Below are 21,132 nucleotides of genomic sequence, written 5' to 3'. Positions count from 1 at the left end.
CTGGGCCCTGGGGAGCAACAGCGGTGCGTGGGAGCCTGTGTCTTACGCAGTGGAGTTAGGTGGCAGGTAACTGGGCGCATGGTGCTGGTTTCTTAGGGAATTTCATTAATTACCTGCTCGGCTGCCATTTGTGTGCACGTGGAACAGTAACTGAGTTTGGGTGAAGCTGCTCTGGCAGCTGCTTCCTGCTCCTGCCCGCGCCGCTGTCAGGCGAGGCCGAGGTGGTGGGGGGTCTTCGCCTGGTGCTCGTGGTACAAAGGGCAGAGGGGCGAGGACACTCGGCTGCTTTCGCTCGAACAAAACAAGCTGCTTAATGTTTACCCCGGTGGCGGCTCGGGTGGAATATCGCTGTGACTGTCGTGGCCGCGTTGTAACTTGCTGCTGACTGGGAGGGCCGGGCCTTCTGGCCATAAAGGGGTTGGGCGGAAAATCGTGTCGGTCCGCGTCTGGTGCGGCTCAGCCGTTAGTATTCACAACGGAAATGCGCGTTTGTGTGTGTGTTTGCTGGCGATACAGTTTGTGCCAGCCTGAAAATGAAATCCGCTCGCCGTCTGGAAATACTCTTACCACCGAGCGCCTCTGACGTGCAGAAAAGGAGCTGCCGCGGCGGCTGCGAAGGTGGCGCGGCGACCTCCGGGGCTCGCAGCTGCCTGCGGCCGCTCCTGCCGCGCTGACCGGGGGCAGCCGCTCGGCTCGACCGGCGCCGCTCGAAGCCCCTCTCCCCGCCCCGGCCCGGGGGCGGCCGCCGCCACCGCCGCTCCCCGGGGCGGAGCCGCCGCTCGCCCCGCCTCGCCCGGCCCGGCCCCGCCGCCGCCGCCTCTGGCTGCCAGCTCCGCGCCGCGCGCCTCCGCCATGGCCTTCGCCACCCGCAGCTTCGTGCGCGCCGCCTCCTCCGCCGCCGCCACGGCGGCCGCCAAGAAGCTGATCGTCAAGCATGTGACGGTCATCGGCGGCGGCCTCATGGGCGCCGGCATCGCCCAGGTGAGCGCGGCCCGGGGCGAGGGGGGGCGGCGGCGCCATGGCGGCCGTTACTGGGCGCGCGCCGCGGGCGGGCCCCTCCGCCTCTCGCTGGGGGCTGGGGCTCGCCTCGCCCCGTTGCGGGCTGCGCGGGTGCGGGGCGGGCCCGGCCGGCGGGGGGGACCCAGCTCCGGCCGCTCCGCGCGTCCCCTTCGCTGCTTGCTTTCCCCTTGGGTTTCTGACTCGCGGCGCGGCGGCCGGGCCCCGAGCGGGCCGGGGAGGGCGCGGGCGGAGGCGACGCCGCCGGTCTCGGCTCCCGCTCCGCGGCGGAGCGTCACGGGCCGGCGCCGGTCGCCGTCCCGGCCTCGCCAGCCCCAAGGCGTCGGGCCGCCGCCCGGGCGCGCCCTCCCAGGCAGGAGCCGTATTTAAAAAAAAACAATGAAAACCAACTGGTCTGGGTTCAGGTCGCCTCACGCCGCGCTTTCTCCAGCCGGTGTTGGTGCTGGGAGCGGTGGCCGCCCTTGCTCCCGAGGGGCCCGCCCGTTCCGCCACCTGGGCGGACCCTGCGAGGTTCGGGTTTGCGGCTCTGGAGGGGTTTTGGAAAGCGTTGGTGCCCCGCTGCCGTCTGGCTGCTCGTCTTTCAGACTGCTCCTTCTCTCGCTAAGCCGCGTGTCTTCAGGTCAGGCGTGCAGGCGAGAAGAACCGAAGTTGGTGCTTACGGCATGTGGTAACGCTTGGAAAACTTTCGTCCGAGAAAGAATCACAGAATGTTCGGGGTTGGCAGGGACCTCTGTGGGTCATCTAGTCCAACCCCCCTGCCGAAGCAGGGCCACCTACAGCAGGCTGCACAGGACCTTGTCCAGGCGGGTCTTGAATATCTCCAGAGAAGGAGACAAAGCAGCTTATTCTGACTTGCCAAGGGAGCAGATCAAGTGACATTTTGCAAGTTAGTGAAGTAGAATGCAGCAGCTAAAATGAACATTGAGCTGTCAATCATCTGCGGAATTACGAAGTGGTGAATATTTAAGTAGGACTTATTTTCCCAGTGTTTAATCTCAGGCATTTGGCTTTCAGGTTCATCTTTAACTTGATGGCTTTGGGACAGAAGACCGAGCAGTCCTGTCAGTGATTTAAGATTGAGATATTTACTTAATTCACAGAACGAGCCCGTTGCCCAAGATACCGGGGTAGTTCACAAACTTCACAGAGTGACTGGAGCAGGCAGGCATCACCAAGCGGAAACTGACAGGGAGGTTGGAGCTGGTGAATCGCACTTCTCCAGTTTACTGAATTAATAAGTTTCCTTCTCAGAACTGAAGATTTCTCGCAATTCTGGCAAATCACTAGCAGGAGGAATACAGGGGCTATTTTTTTTTTTTTTCTAAGGAATTAGCTGGTCGTTTATTAACTTACCTGATAAAAACACTTCTCTGTACCTTGATACTAGAGCTTCAGTTTTCCACTGAAGGAACCGTCAAAGAAAAACTTTGAAGAAAGTCACTTTCATGTTTGAGGAAGATGCACACTGTGCAAAGGTTATAATTCTGCAGGCAAAGTGAACTGACCTGCGTATTCTGTTAGACTGCACATTTTCAGAGAGCAGCTTGTCAAGGGAAACACATCTGGTATTTGGCAGTAACAGGCAGGGGCTGCAGACTTCTACCCCTGTTAAGGACAAAGGGTTGTTTTGCTGACCATCTGCCTCCGATTTATCAATCCAGAATTATCTCAAAGCAGAGGTGATTATAACACTGAGTGGAGTCTCCTCGGCATCCTATTAATAAAGCTTTTCCTCCCTTTTAGAACACTTAAGAAATTGTCTCCTCTTACCTTGCTTTCTCATACTGTCAGGAGAAGCTAACCCCTGCTAAAATGTACAGCTGAAAGCCAGGAGTTTGTAATTCCTGACTCTGCCACGTGGAAAGTACTTCTGTGTGAGAAAAGCATGAAGTGACTCCCCAGCACTCTTGTGTTTCTTATTTGATATTCTTAAGATCATTGGATAGAAGAGCCTGAGTGCGTGTGTGTTTGAATAGCCAGGAGATGGTATGACCTCTTGCCATTTTTCTTGTTGCCTGTCCATGTAAATATGGTAAGAATGAGGTGGGAAAAGGGAGATGTTAATTTTTCGAGGACTTTTTGGCAACTGATCAGTGATTGTGTAATCATAAATGCATAATCGGTGAAGCATCTCTTATAAATGTAGTTGGTATTGATATTTTTTCTGAAGAGTAGAGGGTCTTGCTTTGCCATTGCAAATGATCAGCAACAGATGAAGTGTTAAGAGTGCAAGTCCAAGCTTGGTTTAAACATTTTTTATGATTCAGTTGTTTTTATGTTATGGCCATAGCTAAAATAAAAAAAATAATTTTAAAAAGATGGATAAAGAAATGTTCACCTGCAGACCCAACACCTTGTTAAAGCTATACTGCTGCTGTCGAGGGGCAGTCTGGCATTTCTTATTTGCCGGATTAGCGAGGCAACTTGGATGAGAATAGCGCCGTGCTTTTCTTCAGGAAATATCTCTGGTTTTCCTTTCAGCTAGCTTTGTTGGAATAGGTCTTGTGGGCACGGCAGAATCTTTAATCTTCAGGTGCAAGGTTAGATGTAAAGTAAAAGATTGCAGAAGGTAAGCTCCTAAGTTTTGAGACTTTAAAAACAGCTAGTGGAACCATGTTTTAATGTCTGTTTTCCACAATTATTACATTACAACTCTGTTAGTTCAAGAATTCTGAAAGTGAAGACAGGCTGTTGCTGACTAACAAGAGAAACAAATTAATGAATAGTGAAGTAACAGATAACGAAGAGCTGATTTTTAATATGCTGTTGCAATGTGAGAAAGTGACCGTATATGTTTGAAATTAATTGCATACCAACCAAAAAGACAACCCAATAGTGCTGTCTGTAGGTGAGCCAGCGTTGGTTCAAAGTTAGAGTGACAAACTTTTCACTGTTACTCCCAGCTCCGCTGTCACCTTCCCGTTGTTGCAGGGACATGCTCGTGGCCTAACAGCAGAGTTGTGTTACGCCTCGTCCCGGGAACACAGGGTTAGCCATCGCTAATGCCACCCACTCACTTCACTAGCATTCCAGTTTTGGTCTCCACAGCCCTTTTTCCTTCCAAGAGCCAAGGATCACAACTAAGCCACTTGCTCTTTTCAAGACAGCTGTTTGTTCTCTAGCCATAGCTGCAGAATTCAGCTGCCTCCAGGCACAGGTAGCGTTCTGCAGACAGATCGGGGGAAGTACTGATGGATTTTTTCCTTTTACCTCAGGTTGAGTTGGTTATCCCTCCCCCTCAACTGTGTGCAGGTTTTTGTGATTTTTCTAGTAAAGTGCGTCATTCTAGATTCAGCGTTCTTTAGGTCTCTTTTGCCTAGTTTTTTGCCTAGTGTATTGTCTGCCCCAACACAAATCAATATGGTTGGTTGCTTTATGGTCTTGATGTGGAATCTTTTTTTTTCAACTTTCAGGTTGCAGCAGCCAGTGGTCACACCGTGGTGTTAGTAGACCAGTCAGATGAAATCCTTAAAAAGTCTACAAAAGGAATTGAAGAGAGTTTGAAGAGAGTGATAAAGAAGAAATTTGCAGATAAGCCTGAGGTTGACTTCTTCTTCTTTATACCACTGGGAAAACTTAGGAGAATAAAACTACCATTCTGAAGTTCTGATATTGTTTACAGTTATGCATTGTAAAGCCTGTTAATATACTGGCTTAAAAAGAAAACTTTTTCCATTGTGCTGAAGAACTTGGTTTTTTTTTTTTTTTTTTTGATTCAGGGAGGTTGAAAGATGTCTTACCTTATTTTCTTTCCTTTGTAGACTTTAGCTTTGAGATAAAGATTTAAAACAATTTGTTGATGTTTTAAAACAGATGCTAAATGTGAAATGGTGCCAAATTGTTCGTCGTAACTTAATAGCAAGCTACCTTTGAGCATTTACCTGGGAACGCACCAATTTTGTCCAAAAGCCAATAGTTACAAAATTGTTTTAATATTTCATAAGGAGGTTTTTTGTTTTTGTTTTGTTTTTTTTTAAAGACTGGGCACAGGATTGCTGCAAAAGAAATTAAAGTGCAAATTAAATGTATAAGATACTTTGCATTTACATTACTGAGTTGAAACTTACATACAGCAAGTTACTGCGGAGGACTTGATGCATCTAAATTTATATCCTAAGGGTTATTTGCTCTTCTGCCTGTTTCTCTAAATTGCACAGCAGATTCAGTTCTTGTTTTGGAACATATTAACATCTGTAATATATACTGATATTGGTGATTACCAGCATGAATGATGAAGCAGATGCAGGAAGTGACAAAGGGCTTGTTTGCTTGAGGGAGTACAGAATAAAAATCACTGTAATATCAGGAAAACCAAAGCAATATAATTTCCTGTACGTAATTATTGGGAGTCTTTTAATCCAAAAGAAAATGATCCACATGATGCTTGTACTTTATATATGACATTATATTCTAGCGTGCAGGCATGTGTTTACTTGTATTACATCTCCATTTACTGTTGGTTTGAAGTCTTGCAGTTCTGTTTGATTTCTGTCCTCACAAACTGTGTCAGTGATAGGCAGATTTTCTAGTTAGAAAACAGAATAATTTTTACCCACATTTCCACTGAAACTGTATGGAGTGTAGGCCATTTCGTTTCCTGAAGTATTCACAAACAAGCATATATCTGTTCACAGGAGTGAGACCAGATAATCACCAAATGAAAACAATGCAAAGGTCTGAAACTGGAAAAGTTCCTCTTTATGGAGGGCAGGTCTAGGTTGTCTCAGAAACTACTGATTGACCGACCAGTTGTTCACTCAGACTCTTCTGCTGAAGGTTGGACTACAGCAAATAGTCTTCCTAAAAGAATGAATTCAAAGATCTGCTGTTTGCCTCAAAGCAGATTTTATTGGCTGGGAAAATTTTGTTAGTGAAAGCCTCGTATCTGTATATACTTGGAACCTTCTCACTGATTTGGAAATGTGGCAGACTGTCCGAATTTTTGAGGGCTCAAAAACAGTTTAGAGCAAGTAAGGGAATTCTCATGTAACAATAAATCAGATCATTGTGAATAGACATTGCAACTTCTTGGAAATGTTTCAGGCTGGTGCTGAGTTCGTTGAGAAGACCTTAAAGAACCTCACAACAAGCACTGATGCAGTAGCGGTGGTCCACAGCACAGATCTGGTGATAGAAGCCATTGTGGAGAACCAGGAAGTTAAAAATGAACTCTTCAAGAGGCTGGATAAGTTTGCTCCAGAGTACGTGTATTTTTCCTGTTATGTTTTGCAACTTAGACCTTTATATCTTCTGTTTTTATTGTTCCACTGCTAGTTCTGCATTGTCTTAGATTTTTTTTTTTTTAAACCAGGAGTTTTTCTCACTTAGACTAACTCCAGACTAGCATGTGGTATGGAATAGGTGTTGTGCCAGGTGCATATGCTGCAAACACTTTCAGGTGTATTCAGCCAGATTTATTTACTTGGTTGCATTACTTCATTTGATGTGCTTCCGGGTATGCGTAGTCGTAAGGTTTGTCCATCTACTCAGCAAGTTCAAATCCAGATGGAAATGCACAACAGTAGAATAAGCTTGCCCTGGTACACATGGGGTATGGCCAGCATATGTGTCCCCATATTTAAATAGGGAATTGGGGTGATAATATATTTGTTTTCAGCACGTGTGGCATGAACAAATTTTAAGAAGTCTCAACCTCTGTGCTGTAACTCACAGTCAGCTCAAAAGTGGTTTAAGTGAACAAAGTTTACTTGGTATTAGCTGAGTTTGGAAAGCGCTCATTGCTGGTTGTTGTGTGTGAGGTAGAAGTGTAAATAATTTCTTAGCGTGCACTCTATTACTTATAGTCCCTGGAACTTTCTTTGAACTGTATTTGATAACTGTTGGAAGTTACTGTTGAATTATATCCAAACCCCAAAATGCTGTTAAGCTGAGCATGCGGCCTCGGAAGGTTGATCCTTGTAATGGATGACTCAGCATCACAAGACCTAGACTTCTTACAGGTTGAGGTTTTAACTAGTGCAGCTAAATCTGAGGGTATTGATTAAGAGGTATTCTAGACCATGTTAACTAAAGAACCAGGCAAACTGCAGCTTGAATATAAGGTCAAGGGAGAAAAGACATTATCATCAGTTGACTTCAGCCTGGGGAGATTTTCAGTTTCTCTCGTATGGTCAGTAATCAAAATTATCTGGTACTTCTGAAAACAATAAATGATAACAAACAGCCATGCACTTGGGCACAGGGTAACTTGCCATTATCCTTAGTCTGACAGACAAAAGCAAGTAGGTGCCTTCGGCAATTAGCAGGATACATTGTCATGATTAGATTGGGCTTATTTTGTGAAAACGGAACATTGGTTGCCTGAACCTTTGTTTCTATCAAGCAAAGAAAGCTAATGAGCAAATTAGAGTGTACTAAATGGCAAACTGTCTAGAACCAGGCAGCAAGGAAAAGTGGGCACAGGGACTTAGAGCCTCATTTAATAATATGTGTATTTGGAACACCTGAGGCTATTTTTCATAAGACTGAGCTGTTTATAAGCTTGGGTGCCTTAAAACATAAAATTTTGCATTACAGATTGTTAAAAGATACTGGGAGCTCTTCTTCCTGTGGTAAAAGGCATGATTTTGCAGGGTTGGGAAAAATGACATTCAATAAAAAGCCTTCCTTTCTATGAGAAATTATGAAAAGTATACAGATACCTTACATGTAGGGTAAAGAAAAGGGAAGTGAATGGTGAAGAATGAGTTGAGGTGTAGGAAGTCTGAATGGAATGAAAGAAAAGCTAGTAATATAGTGCAACTTAGTAACCAGGTGTTTAAAATATTAGCTAGTAGATACAAATGGTAATTTGTAATTATGTGAGGAATATAGAGTTGCAACTTGTGTGAGTAGCATGGGGAAAGGCAGAAATGTCTAGTGAGTTTTTCTGTGCATTAGAAGGAAGCAGCAGGCTTTATTCATCCCACATGGCAAGGCGGTGGAACGGAAAGCTCTCCCTGTCAGTGCAGGCATCCTACAGCCTTCACTCAGATTCAGCGTTCCAGAATTTCTAAAACTGTTATGTGGACTAACTGTTGCATCATCTTAGTGGAGATGGTGGACTTATGGTTCATTGGTAATGAAGACAAGATTTGTTTAAAGATAGCTTTGAGTGTTGGGAGAGGCTTTGCTTCTGTGGGGCCCTGGGCACTAGTGGCACGGTGAAGCATACGTTATAGGCAGAGATCATGAAAGACCAGGCTTCAGAGGAGGGAGGGCTTGTCTTAACTCTAACCTCAGGACCTACCGTGGGGGTAGCTGATAGCTGATCGAAACGTAGGGGGCTGTGTATCATAGTTGATCAGACAAGATGATGAATTATGCCTTTGGAACATAAGCGGTGTGAAACCTTGCATTTTTCTTCTGTGGTACTGTATCCCGTGTCTTGTGTTTCCTCAGCTGCAACAGCTGCGTGTTCGTCTCCCCTTCTTGCACCATGATGACCTCCCCAACGAAGATAAGTCTGGGGATGGCACAAAACCAAAGCCTTGCATTACAAGAACGAGATGTAGTTAACTTACTTCCTTTTTCTCTATAAAAGAACTATAATTCCTCTGAAAGTGGACCTATAAATGGTCGGGGACGGAAGGCTGTTCTTTATTGAGAGAAGTTTTATTTGGGGGTGGGGAGTGAATTTCATGTAAATTTTCAGAGAAAATGTAATGAGCGGGGAGAATTTGGCAACCCCAGGGAGCCTTGGGAGCTCAGGGTATTACTTATCTGGGTAACTCTCCAGGTGAATGGGTCAGTGCCATTTCTTGGATGCCCTCAGTCTGAGCACATACTGGTTTATGTTGTCAGAGCTTTTCAGAATTGCTTGTGTATGTCCCATTCCTCTTAGTGTTATACTCATCCCCCTAATATGGTAATTGTTGCTGTGTTACACGGTCATCATCTTCAGAGCAGGGGATAAAGCTTTGCTACCCACTCTTCAGTTCTGTTTTCCGTTTTGTTAATGGAGTCAGACTCCTGTTTCCATTCTGAAAAGGTCAGACTAGGTTTTTTGTAGAATATCCCCATGTTCTTTGCAGCTTGTAGGCCTTTAAAGACTGCAGCACTTTTCCAAACAGGATCATAATGAACATGACAGAAGAATTTCTGTGTATCCACTTTAAGAGCTCTTGCCTACTTACTTTCTGTTTATTTCTGGGTGGTGGGAATGCCCGCCAGCATCTCTTGGTCTAGGATTTATCTTTACATGTGGAAACTTGGCTAGGAACTCACCAGTGGTTTTGAACTGCTCGCTGTGATAGAATCAGTGTGTTAGAAAACTGTTACAAAAGAAGTGTTGTTCGGTGTTCGCTGTGTAACGGAGCTGGGCTGTAAGAGCCAGTTTTGTTGAAATGGTCTGTTTCTGTTGTGTTGGGCTCGGGTTTTACCGCCTTCCCGGGACCCACGAGGTGACACTGAGAGAGCTCACGCTGGTGCCTGGAGACGCTGCACTCGGGCTTCGCCAGTGCTGGAACATTCAGACTTTGCTTTCCAGCTCTGCTGGCACCTGAGGTGTGGATTATGTGACTCTAAGTCGCGGAGGCATGTAAATTCTGTTTTAAACTCAATTTAAATCAGTCGGTTGGTCAGAGCAGAAAGTGTAAATAAAATGTGCTTGTACGCAATACAAATTTATTGCTTTTTCCCATAAGGCTTTATGGTGTGTGAGGCTGCAGCGTTCAGCCACAGAAGTGATGCTGAGGTAAAATCTCTTACTTTAAGTGAACCCAGATATAAAAGTATCAATGATTACATCTCACAAATCAATGTGTTAAATTTTTATATGAATATTTGAATTCTTTTTATACAGTGGCAGATTACCGGTGAAAGTGAGTGTCTTTTGGATGCATTGGTCTTGCAAGGTCAAAACTACGAAATATAGAATACTCTTTTTAGTACACTAGCTCAGAACAATATAAGGCCCACTTTATGGTGGGGAAATGACAAAATAATGTTTGTAAGGAGTATAAATAGGAATTCTCAGGAATTTCTTTCTCCATAACAGATTCTCAAAAACTGAGAAAACGTAATAAAAAATGGCAATCAGTGTGGTTTTATTAATTCCCAAATATTTTCTTTTAATGCCACTAAAAGATGTCCCCACACCTTGGACATAACTTTTCTGAAAGCTCGGTTGTGAAGCTCAGTTATAGGTTAGTGAAATGTGAACAAAATACCAATATAGATTAACATGTGATGAGTCCAGTAGAATAACTTTTTGAAAGGTCAGTAGGATACAGCCGAGAATGGAAGGGTAGGGTTTCATCTCTAATACAGTTTCTGATTTTTGTGGTTTGAAGAAAAAGCCGTTTCTGTAAGTTTGCAATGTGACGTCAGTATAGCAGGGCTGCTGAGGTTCCGAGATATTTCTGAAGAAAAAACCCCATTATAAATTGCAATTAGTAACTCTGGCTTATGCCTGGAAAAGGAATTCATATATGTCTTAAATTTCTTGTGATTTTGTGTGTGCTTTGCAGTGTCTTATGCATGGCAATTTTTATATTTTCTCTGTAAATGAATAACAATTAAAAATACCATTAAGTTTCCAGGCTTGCTGAAGGAATTACCCGGAATAGATTTGAGGAGTTAACAAAAATTTTCTACTTACAGAGTCTGTTTTTCCATCACCTAATGTAAGTATTCAACATACTTACTCAGGAGTGAGAATCACACACAGCACTTCCAGTGGTTGTTTCATCTTTGCTGTACTTACACCTCAGCAAAAGGACGGTGATAATCTGCAGGAGTATTTCTGGGAATTCTGTGGATGCTTAGCCAATGGATGTCTATTTGTATTTAGTGCACCAATCTCGTACTGTCAGAAAAATAGCTGTCATTTGTGCAATCCGTATGTTTCTTTTTTCCAGGTATACGATATTTGCAAGCAACACTTCATCCTTGCAAATCACGCAGTTGGCCAACTCAACCACCAGACAGGACCGATTTGGTGGTCTCCATTTCTTCAATCCTGTGCCTATGATGAAGCTTGTGGAGGTAAGTGTCTTACAACATCATCATAATAACCACTGTAGCACAGCAATGCAATTGTCATCACTGAGAATTCAGTTAGATGAAAGCGTAGATCGCAGTTTGCAGCTCTTCTGATATGGAATAAGCCACCTCTGGTGCTAGGAGGGTGGTGCAATCTCTTGCGGGGCAGGTTGAAGAGACAGAGGTGACTCCTTCAGTCTTCGATGCTCCGAAGTTCTCCACTGATCTGCCAACAGAGGCGCCGTTTATAGCAATCACTTCAGGCACGCAGGCAAGCTGATTAATAAGAACTACTGACAGCTGAAACAAAATCGTCCGGTGACTGACAGAGGAATTTGATTGTTACCAGCATAGAAATCAATAGAAAAGGACGTGAGGTGAAATCTTACTGCCTTGTGACTTTTGCAACAAAGTCAGTCATGCTTATTTTAACGTTCCAGATGATTTGTCTGGAATTGTTACAGTATTTCCCAGCCTTTAAAGAAGTGCGAAAAGAAGTTTTTACGTAGCTCTTCAGATGTCTTTTGTCAACATACTCTTTTCGACTACATGATGCAATTTCTGATAATGCTGCAGTGCAGAGCAGAATAAGAAATAATCTGATGTAAGAGTTTGTCTGAACCTCCAAAGTAAAGGTCAAATTGCAGAAAAAACAACAGGTCTCTGTTCTCCTTTTTCTCACCTTCCCCCATTATGGCTGATCTTGATCAGCTAAAACTTACAAACTCTTGAGTAAGTGAAAATAAACTTTGCATTTTGGCCGCTCTGTGCCATAGTTTCATGTACTTTGTGCCCTTACGTGCTGTAAATCTTTGCTCTCTCGCTTGAATGATTGGTTCTAGTACTGGTTTGATGACAAGCACTTCGAATATATTGTACCTGCCTTTTGAACTCCTGAGATTCACTTTATTACATTTTTTGCTTGTTTCCCATTAAAATACGTATTATGCAGTTGCTTGCTGTGTGTCTTTGCATGTATCATTCTCTTCCTCCTCCTTTTGAAATGTTTGAACCTTTTGGCTGAAATGAACAAATTTGATTCAGAGCCTGGTTGTCTGATGAGGGCTCAGACACTTGTAAATTCTCTCTCAATGACTTCTATACCCATGTAGATTTTTTTTTTTTTTAGTTTAATACTGCATTCTGTATGTTGTGACTAAATGCTCTGGGTTTCAAAGGTGGAAGGGAAGGAATTTTTTAGGTGTTGTCAGAGATAACAGAAATGTTTAACATAATTCCTTAGGCTAACATAGGCTTTCTTGATTTCTGTGCTAAGAACTACTTGTTGGCAGTAATTTATTTCTATGGATGAAATGTTCTGTGCCTTGTCTCAAGCCTAAAATAAATCATAGTCTTTAGATGTTTGAGCCTCTGAGATTTGAAAAATACAGAAGATACCTATGATCATTTGTTAAAAACAAAACAGAACAAGCCCTGTCTGACTGCTGTGGTCAATCTCTATAGTTTCTGGTTTTTTTCACCTTATGTCACTCCAGTTGATGAGTAGTATCTGAAGAACTTTAAAACCAGAAGCTGTGCTTTTAGTAACTTCATCTTGAAAGGCACTAATATTAGTAAATAAATACACTTTTTAAAGCTTTGCTTTTGTTTCAGATCTACTGCTGTAAGTCAGGATTGGCATTGACAAACACTGTAGAACAACATTTTCTGTGTAAAACAGATGTTTCAGTTTGAAATAACTGGGGGGGAGAAATGAAGAGAATAGCCAAAACCATGAAAGATATTACTGAAATTGCCAGTCATCTGTCATGGAAGCTGTCCTTCATGGGTCACAAATCTGCGGTGCCTTTGAGTCTTCTCTGTGCTTTTCGTAGATTGTTGATCTCATGCTCAGAAGCACATAGTTTTGAGGGGATTTCTTTCCCTAATAATCCAAAAGGCTAGTGCTAATGTTGTCCCATGTTGTGGGACAACACTAATGTTTCAGAATTCTGCAGTGTATATTAAAAACTCATTCCTGAAACTGTTGCGGTCTTGTGTAAGTATCTCAGATATTTTTATCTAATAAAGTAAAATAACACTATTTTTTCTGCTGAGAAACAAGCCTTTTCCTCAGTCCTAACAGTGTTTTTTTGTGTTGGCGTTACATCAGTCATTAGGATGGGAGGAAATCTCTGTGTGACTTAATTGTATGAACAAGGAGGTCAGCCTGAACTACTTAAGTATAGTAATTTTCAGTTACTGCACATGGAGGTCAATTTCAACACAAATATCACTACCAGTTCAGCTTCTGCAAGTGTTTTTTTTTTCCTTCTTGTTTTTGGGGTGGGAGGGGTAGGTCTCTAACAAATGACTTAATGCATCCCAACTCCAGCTAAGTATAGGAAATGCTACATGTGACGAAAGACTCAGTTGTGAAGAAAATCAACATGGAAACGTACTACTGAAAAGCTAAGAGGCTGTGACAGATTTGAAAGATAGATTTTAAATTTTCTTTAGAATTAAATGTCTGTGTTGTGTTTACACTGGGCACAGGATAGATGTTACAACCCTTTATATCAGGAACTGTTTGTTAATGTGGTTCTCTGGAGTGATGCCATTGTGTTTCCCAAGGCAACAGAGACTATGTAGCTTTTAAAGTTGTTCTGTTACACTGTAATCACTAAAAGTGATTCCAAATGATGGTGGCTTTTACCATCCCTACTGGCTGAGTGGGAAAGTGTCTTAAAGAAACACATAATTTCAAAATGTGCAAAATGCTGTGTCTATCTTTAAAATAGATTTATGTGTCCATTACATATATATCCACTGAAACAGTTTTCTGTAAAACAAATGTTTTGTGAATTTCAGGAATAGTGTTCTGGATTACAGATTAATCATTACTGTACTGGGAAAGGAGAGAGATTCTGCTCATAAATGTGCTTATGCTCTCCCTACCTTCCATCTGCTCAGGTCATCAAGACTCCAATGACCAGCCAAAAGACTTTTGAATCGCTTCTGGATTTCAGTAAAGCAGTAGGAAAGAGTCCTGTCAGTTGTAAGGTGAGTACATTTTGATTGAATAGCGTTCAGAAGGTCTGTTTTTGAAAACTGTCAATTTTAAGGTGGTAGGTTTTAGCAGATGTAAGAGCACTCAAGAATTTCCAGGCTGCATTTTGTGCAGTCTCTCTTGCCTATTAAAAGAATTTTGACAAAGAAAGCACCCACATTTACCACAAATTCCTCAAAGTAGAGTGACTCTAGACATCTTGTCTAGAGCAGCAGCAAAACTCACAACTATCAGAGTTTACAGTTTTTGGTTTTTCTTTTCCAGTCCTGCAGAAGCCTGGACTGGAGAGCTTAAACAGGAGCTCATCTTTAGCCATGCTAGAGACAAGACTGCTACCTCTTGTACTGTGAGGCAGTTGGATGGATCCTCCATGGTCTGTGCTCATTGCAAGTTTTTCTTAAGACTGCAGTAACTAGAGCCATATTAATCTTCATTGCTTCGCAGCTTTGTTTTTTTTCTCTAGAGGAACACCCTGCTTCCTAAGCACACTTTTTCTCAATCCGTTAAGTTGTAGTCTGGGTAGCTTTATGCAGGCTGTTGCCTGGAGTTTCACGTCCCTCAGGAGACATTTGGTCAAAAAAAGAAGGGCCTGCAGTCCGGTACTTACCAGTAATTCAGCACCTGGATGCTGGACTCTAATTCTGGCTGTACTGCTAAATCACTCTGTGGCCTCAGTTGACTTTTGTCCTGTTTCTGTCATAGTTTTGCAGTATGTAATGTGCAGAGTATATGATGAATTATTTTCCTGTGGTCGGAAGGGTAGGTGCTAGAGGATGTAGGTACTAGCAAAGGGTCTCCATGTCTGACCATTGGTTTTGGTTTTTTTTTAATTCCTGTTTGTAGAAAAAAAGTTACTCAGAATTCTCTGGGTTAAATATTGAGATAAATGGAATGAACAATAAACGTCTGAAACAATAGTAGTGTACGAAATAGTACTATATTTGCAAAGCTCTTTCTCTTTTCTTTGTATTTTTGATTTTGATTAAAGCTCGTGTAAAAGAAGCTCTGTTTCAGTTTATCTTCTTCTGACAGCATGTATCTTATCTTTTCATGGATAGCATTGGTGTTTGCTGTTGAAGTGATCCCAGCTTTCAAAAGCATGGTTTACCAGTGAGCAGCTGGGAAGAAGTAGACTAGCCGGGAGTTTCTAGTAGTGAACACACAAAAAAATCTGTTAGGGAAGAACTGCTCTTCTCATATCCTTCAGGAAATTGTATCAGCAGAATTTTACTAAAGAAAAGCCGTTTGCCAACTGGCCACATAAAATTGTTTCAAGATTAATTGAACTGGGCTTGTAGTAGTCTCATTGTTCTCAAGCATGATGAATGTTTATGTGCCATTCCTTGTTTGTGAAATTCATCTTTTGTGTTTTAATACTGAGCAGATAGATCAGATGAAAAACACAGTTTAGAGAGTACCAGAAGTTTATGATCCAATAAATGTCTTCATCCACTTGTTTAATTTAACAAGTAGCATTTGAATATAGTACTGGTAAAGAATGTTTATTTAGAATCCCTTTTTTGCTTTTCATAGGATACTCCAGGGTTCATTGTAAACCGTCTCTTGGTGCCATATATGATGGAAGCTGTTCGACTTTTTGAGAGAGGTACTTGTTGGGACATTGACTTCAGGGAATGTTGACATATAACACTGCTAAATGTTATACTCCTTCAGAAGAGCTTTGGGATTCCCTCATAACTTTGAGACCTTAAAGACTGGAAGTGATTAGTGAAATTCAAATATGAGCCAATATATGTAGTTGGAAGGACCTGGTCTTCACTTTGAAATGTTAGTGTATACAGAGTCGGAAGCTACTAATTACTTGTGTGGGAAATTTCTCATGATGGAAAATGTTCTGGTTTGGAGATGACAGGGTGAGCGTAGTGCCATTGTAAAAATACCCTCTGCCAACTAATCAGGAACCTCCCTGTCTCCATCCCAAGAGAAGTTAATGAAAGTGATTGAAAATCCTGTAATGGGACCATTAGCAAGTTCTGAGTTCACTTCTAATGTAGTGGATAAAGAGGAAACTAGAGAGTATAATTGTTTTTATTTCAAGTGCTCTGCTCATAGCTCTGTCCTACTAAGAATGTCATTTGAAACATTTTGTTTTTGAAATCACTGCTTTTTTACAGATGAAAGCACTCCATTATCAGGATTCCACCAAATATGCTTTAAATATTAAAAATCTCTTTTACAGCACATGGAAGTGATGGTTTGATCTCCAGAAAAAAAAAACTAAACCAACACTACTTGTTTATCCATCAACAGATGTACCTAATTACATCTCAAAGGGAGAAAAGAGCAAATTTGGTGACTTGAAAGGCAAAGGCATGGTTGCAAGGGAGCATTATTCTCTTAGAAAAACTCACAATTTTAAATAAAGTGTATGGGTGTTCCAGTGTGTGTAAAAGAGGTGCCTTTGTGAAGTGACATGTATCATTATACATGTTTCAGGAGACAATACAAGTTTAATGAAGTGTATAAGAAAATAGTCACTGAGATTGACTGTCTTCTGCCTAAGCAAAACAATATTTTGATTTAATCCTTATTATGTTTGCATTTTGTTCAACAGTGTGATATTTCCAAACTCGTTAAAGTTCATTTATGAATTTTTAACTCTAATGAAATCTATTTAAAAAGCTGGCTTATGTTTTGAAAAGCCTGGTGGCTGTCTTCTAATTCGTATTTTCCATTGAATCAGGTTAAATTTTTATCGTATCCTTTGCATTAATTCTCAGTAGACACTTGAGACAGATTGTCATCCACATTAGTATGAAATTGGGTCTCTTTCCTGGCAACCCCAAGCACTGAAAAACCATTTTATTGGGTCAGTCCTTGAGTCCTCATTTATACAAAATCTCATTGGGTTAAATGTGTGCTTTTGCATAGGCAGTGATTTAAACAGGGGGCATATTATAAATATTAATGTATGGTGGTCTGTACTGCCCTATTCTTAGTGGAAAACAAAAAAGCAGTCAGTTAAGTTTCCATGGAAGTGTGCTTCATACTAGAAGACTACTATGAACTATGGGTACAACCTTGTTTGCTCTTTTACTGCTTTTAATTGTGTTGTAATGCAACTGTATGCTGCCAGGTGGCCAAGTCCCAAGTTTGACAAACAAAGCGGGACAAATCTGTTGATAAAAGAAGTATGTACATCTGCATCAACTTCAGATGAGCTGAAGATTTATGTGTGTTTGAATCTGGGGAACTGAAATTATGTTAGAATTAAGTAAGGCTAATTTTCCCAGTTTCTCAGAAATAGTGTGGTTTAAAAAAATAAATTGTTAGCTTTAAAGAGTAAAAGGAGATATATATCAAGTATTACTTCATACAGAACTTTCACTAAAGTTGTTGCCTTTACAAGAGATTTTGAAAATTCATATCTAAAATTCTCTGATCTTAGGTGCATAAATTACATAGGCTATGTCTGCCAAACTCTTGGACACCCTGAATGCCTGTACGCACATTGAGCATGGAGGTTACTTAACAAGTACCTCTGGGGTTTGTTTAATTTCATTCTTTTTATAGGATCTGCAAAGAAGTGCACTGCCTTTATCAAAATATGTATTAGAAATAAGCAGTAGAGGTGCATCTGCTTTCATGACAGTATAAAATATGCATTCTCAGAAAAGAATGAAGTGAATATTAACTCTGACAGTGTGGCCAGGCAGGATTTGTATTTTTGTAGGCACAGACTGAAGCAGAAGTAACACATTTCTGATAATTGTGAATATTTTTTTAGAAATAATTTTGGAATTCACAAATTCATCTGCACTTGCACAGTCTCTTCAGGTCACTCCTGTCTGCTATATCTGATGCTGATGGGTATCCTCCACTGAAAGTTACTGTAACTAAGCATGTCACTCAGCTGCTCCTGCTCCCAGCCCCGTGCCTGCCTTGTCCATCAGCTGGGTGTTCCTTGCCTGCTGGCTGTTCTAGAGTAAGGGTAGCTCTGTCCTCTGCATCATTCAAAAGCTGCTGCTGATCTCATGAAGCTGAAATTGAGATCTTTCCTTATTTGCACTATTCAGCTGCCCCTAGAAGAAGCTCTTGGTTCTTCACAGTGACGAGATCATCCTCTAGTCTTTCTGATAGGTTGAGCACAATAGCTATGGCTCCATCAGTAGCGTAGTGATTTATATTGAAATGCAAGAGGAAGCTAGAAAAATGGAAAGCAGGCCTGCTGGGCTTTTTTTGTGTGTGTGTGTGTGTGAGAGATTCAGCTTTATACTCCGGTATGTGTATGCTGACTCCACTTTTTGTGGTTCTGAAACGTGCAGAGATTTCTGTGAAGAGCTGCACCAGGGTGAAATAACACCCTGTTAATTATTTATAAGTGGTGCCGAGTAGATGCGGAATCTTCTCTGCTCATGAAACTGTCAATCTTTTCTCTAGGAGATGCATCAAAGGAAGATATTGATGTTGCTATGAAGCTTGGGGCTGGCTATCCCATGGGTCCATTTGAACTGCTGGACTATGTTGGGTTGGATACCAGTAAATATATTGTAGATGGTACTGCATGCTTATTTTATTCTATTTTTCCCCTTTTTAGCTAAATTGTAGATGAATGTTCTAATGAAAATTTGACTCTTAATTAGTTTAAACTGAATGTTTATGGCATAGCCTGTTAACTGTTGAGGAGAAAGGAATGAGAATTCAGCTCAGAATGCTATATGAGTACAGCATTTGTACTGTGTGCCTGTACCCTGTGTACGTGGGGACAGAACAGTGCTGGTTTTGCTGACTTCATCAAGTTCCAATGGAAAATAATATCAGTGGAACTTCATATAACTAAAAGAATCAATGGGAAGAAAGACATATGCTGGAGGTAAGAAATTCTGATGAAAACCAAGAAATGTTGAGACCCTGTCCGTTTTCTGCCAGCCATGATTTCATTCTCAGTTAATAGGAAACCCAGTAAATACCTTAAAAGATGCAAGTATACCATCTCCCTTTCACTTCAGCTGATAAGTAGATGAATGTCAACACAATAACAAAAAAAGACATAATTAATGAAAACTTGTTGATGATTGTGTTATTTTGAATGAACAGCTTAAATATTCTCTGAGGCAGATTGTCACTTACAAAATCACATCTTCAATGAAACCACTTTTGCTTTTAGCCAGTACTGTGGAGTGGTGTTCTAACTGACCATGTCTTTGGCAGGTATAAATTCGGCTTCGAATTTCTTTCCACTTGAATTACTTTTCATCATAGCCTTTGTTTTATTTCCTTGTACATAACTATATTTTAAAAGTTCTCCTTCGTTTTTTTTATCATATTAAAAATCCTCGGTCATGGAGTTTATAAGGTGTTCAGAGGAGACTACGCCTAAAGACTAATTGCTAGATTTGCTCGTGATCATCAGTACTGATTTGTGTTTCATGAAGCCATATTGAAGGGTCTCAGAGAGTCCAGAATAAGTTCCAAACCTCCTTCAGTTTTCTGGCCTCTTAATATTTTCCTGAGGAGGTGCAGATCTCTATTATCTTTGCATATACACAGAACTGTTACTAATTCATCCCATTCTTTTCTTCCACCAGGATGGCATTCATTAGAGCCTGACAATCCTCTTTTTGCACCCAGCCCACTCCTGAATAAACTAGTAGAAGAGAAGAAGCTGGGTAGGAAGACTGGAGAAGGATTTTACAACTACAAATGAACTCCAAACCTCAAGAGGTGTTAAACTATCTGTGTATGCTATTCAGCATTGCCTTATTACAGGTGAATTCTGTTTGAACCTTCCAAAGGATGGCACAAGCTGCATTTAGAACATAACCCACCTCTGAACGGAGTGATTGCACTAGTTAACTATTTCTCTGCTGAAAGCTTGATTTGGTAGATTATTTTTCTTGTAATTCTGAGTAGCTTTATATGTACAGTGCCTTCATGCAGGTGTTGATTTTTAAGGTGCAGGACAGAATGACAATTGAATTTATGTATTTGAAGCATTATTATATTAATGGGAAAAATCCTAAAAATAACCGCACTTTCTTAAAAATAAAATTTTAAACAACTCTGTATTGAATGTGATGGCTTGCAGTTGATGTACTGGGTTGTAGTCCACTGGGTGGCAGTCTCTTTTCACTCCGGCAGATGTAGCGACGGAAAGGCAGTAAGTTTTTTTGTTAGGATTTTTCTTAAATGCGGTGCTAATCTATAGGTGTAAATTACAGTGCCTTGAAAAATAATTTTTGAATGTCATACCGTTTAAAAATAAAAGTCCTGCAATGGCAGGCTGTCACCTGGACAGAAGGTTCCCAGTACAGCATTTAAAAGCAGAACTCATGATTTGTGTTGGGGTTTTCTGGCATTTTCAGTTACTGGCTGAGGGTCTGCTATTGGTAGGTGCTGTAGAAACAGAATGAAGAGGTGGTTTCGATTCTGAAGGGCCTGATACATAGATTTGTTTTTATTAACTAAGCTAGTAAGCTGGTGAAAGCTTCAGTATGCTTTCTAGGGTCCTGTAAATTGGCTCTATTTACTGGCTATTCATTTAAAGTGTCATTTTTACACATTATTACTGTAGTTGAGGACTTTGGGGGATTAGAGTCTGTGCTGTGTAAACAAATAGGTGTGCCTGACTGTGAGGCACCTTCTGTTTTGCAACTTTACTTCCTTGGAGCTTAGCAGAGCCTGGATTTGTTCATGCCGGGAGTGCTACAAATCCTACCTTTTCCCCAAATACTGCAGAGCATGTGGGCATGAGAGTTGGAGTTCCCATTCAGCTGAGTAGTAGCCTTCTTTTACTTTGCATATTTTGGATCTGCAAACTGAGTGCTTATATATATTTTTTAATTAAAGAAATTATGAATAATTGTTTAACTCTAAGTTGCCTCTTCCTCTGTTGCCTAACATCTAATTCAGATTGCATGTAAAGAAACTGAGGCTGACAGATGTTAATTTCCTTGCACACGATCACACAAGAAATCTCAGAGTAGAGAACAAAAACTGTTGGTTTATTGGGTCTTGGTTCCTCATTACAGGTCTTCTGTTTTTGAGACGCTTGTCTTGAAAGAAGAGGGTTTAAGGAAAGAAATGGTACTGTAGACAGATTTTCCTTGACTAATATATTGTTAAATTTAATTGAAAATACAGTCCACTTCTTGCACCTG

The 21,132-nt window shown here is 41.3% G+C and overlaps 2 protein-coding genes across 2 annotated transcripts in view; both read left to right on the top strand.

Moving 5' to 3' along the window:
- Window positions 1–21,132, top strand: part of RPL34 (ribosomal protein L34) — a 290,366-nt gene that overhangs the window by 8,787 nt on the left and 260,447 nt on the right. The window lies entirely within an intron of this gene.
- HADH (hydroxyacyl-CoA dehydrogenase) lies at window positions 804–20,040 on the top strand. The gene is made up of 8 exons (XM_075421364.1): window positions 804–981; window positions 4,431–4,559; window positions 6,061–6,218; window positions 10,878–11,004; window positions 13,915–14,004; window positions 15,545–15,617; window positions 18,413–18,529; window positions 19,561–20,040. The coding sequence occupies exons 1-8, from the start codon at window positions 853–855 to the stop codon at window positions 19,677–19,679; spliced, it is 942 nt and encodes a 313-aa protein (XP_075277479.1). The 5' UTR covers window positions 804–852; the 3' UTR covers window positions 19,680–20,040.

Source organism: Opisthocomus hoazin, chromosome 5, assembly GCF_030867145.1.
Source record: "Opisthocomus hoazin isolate bOpiHoa1 chromosome 5, bOpiHoa1.hap1, whole genome shotgun sequence".
In the NCBI taxonomy this organism is placed as follows: Eukaryota; Metazoa; Chordata; class Aves; order Opisthocomiformes; family Opisthocomidae; genus Opisthocomus; species Opisthocomus hoazin.
Note: the sequence above shows the minus strand (reverse complement) of the source record. Positions and strands in the feature narration are given on the sequence as shown.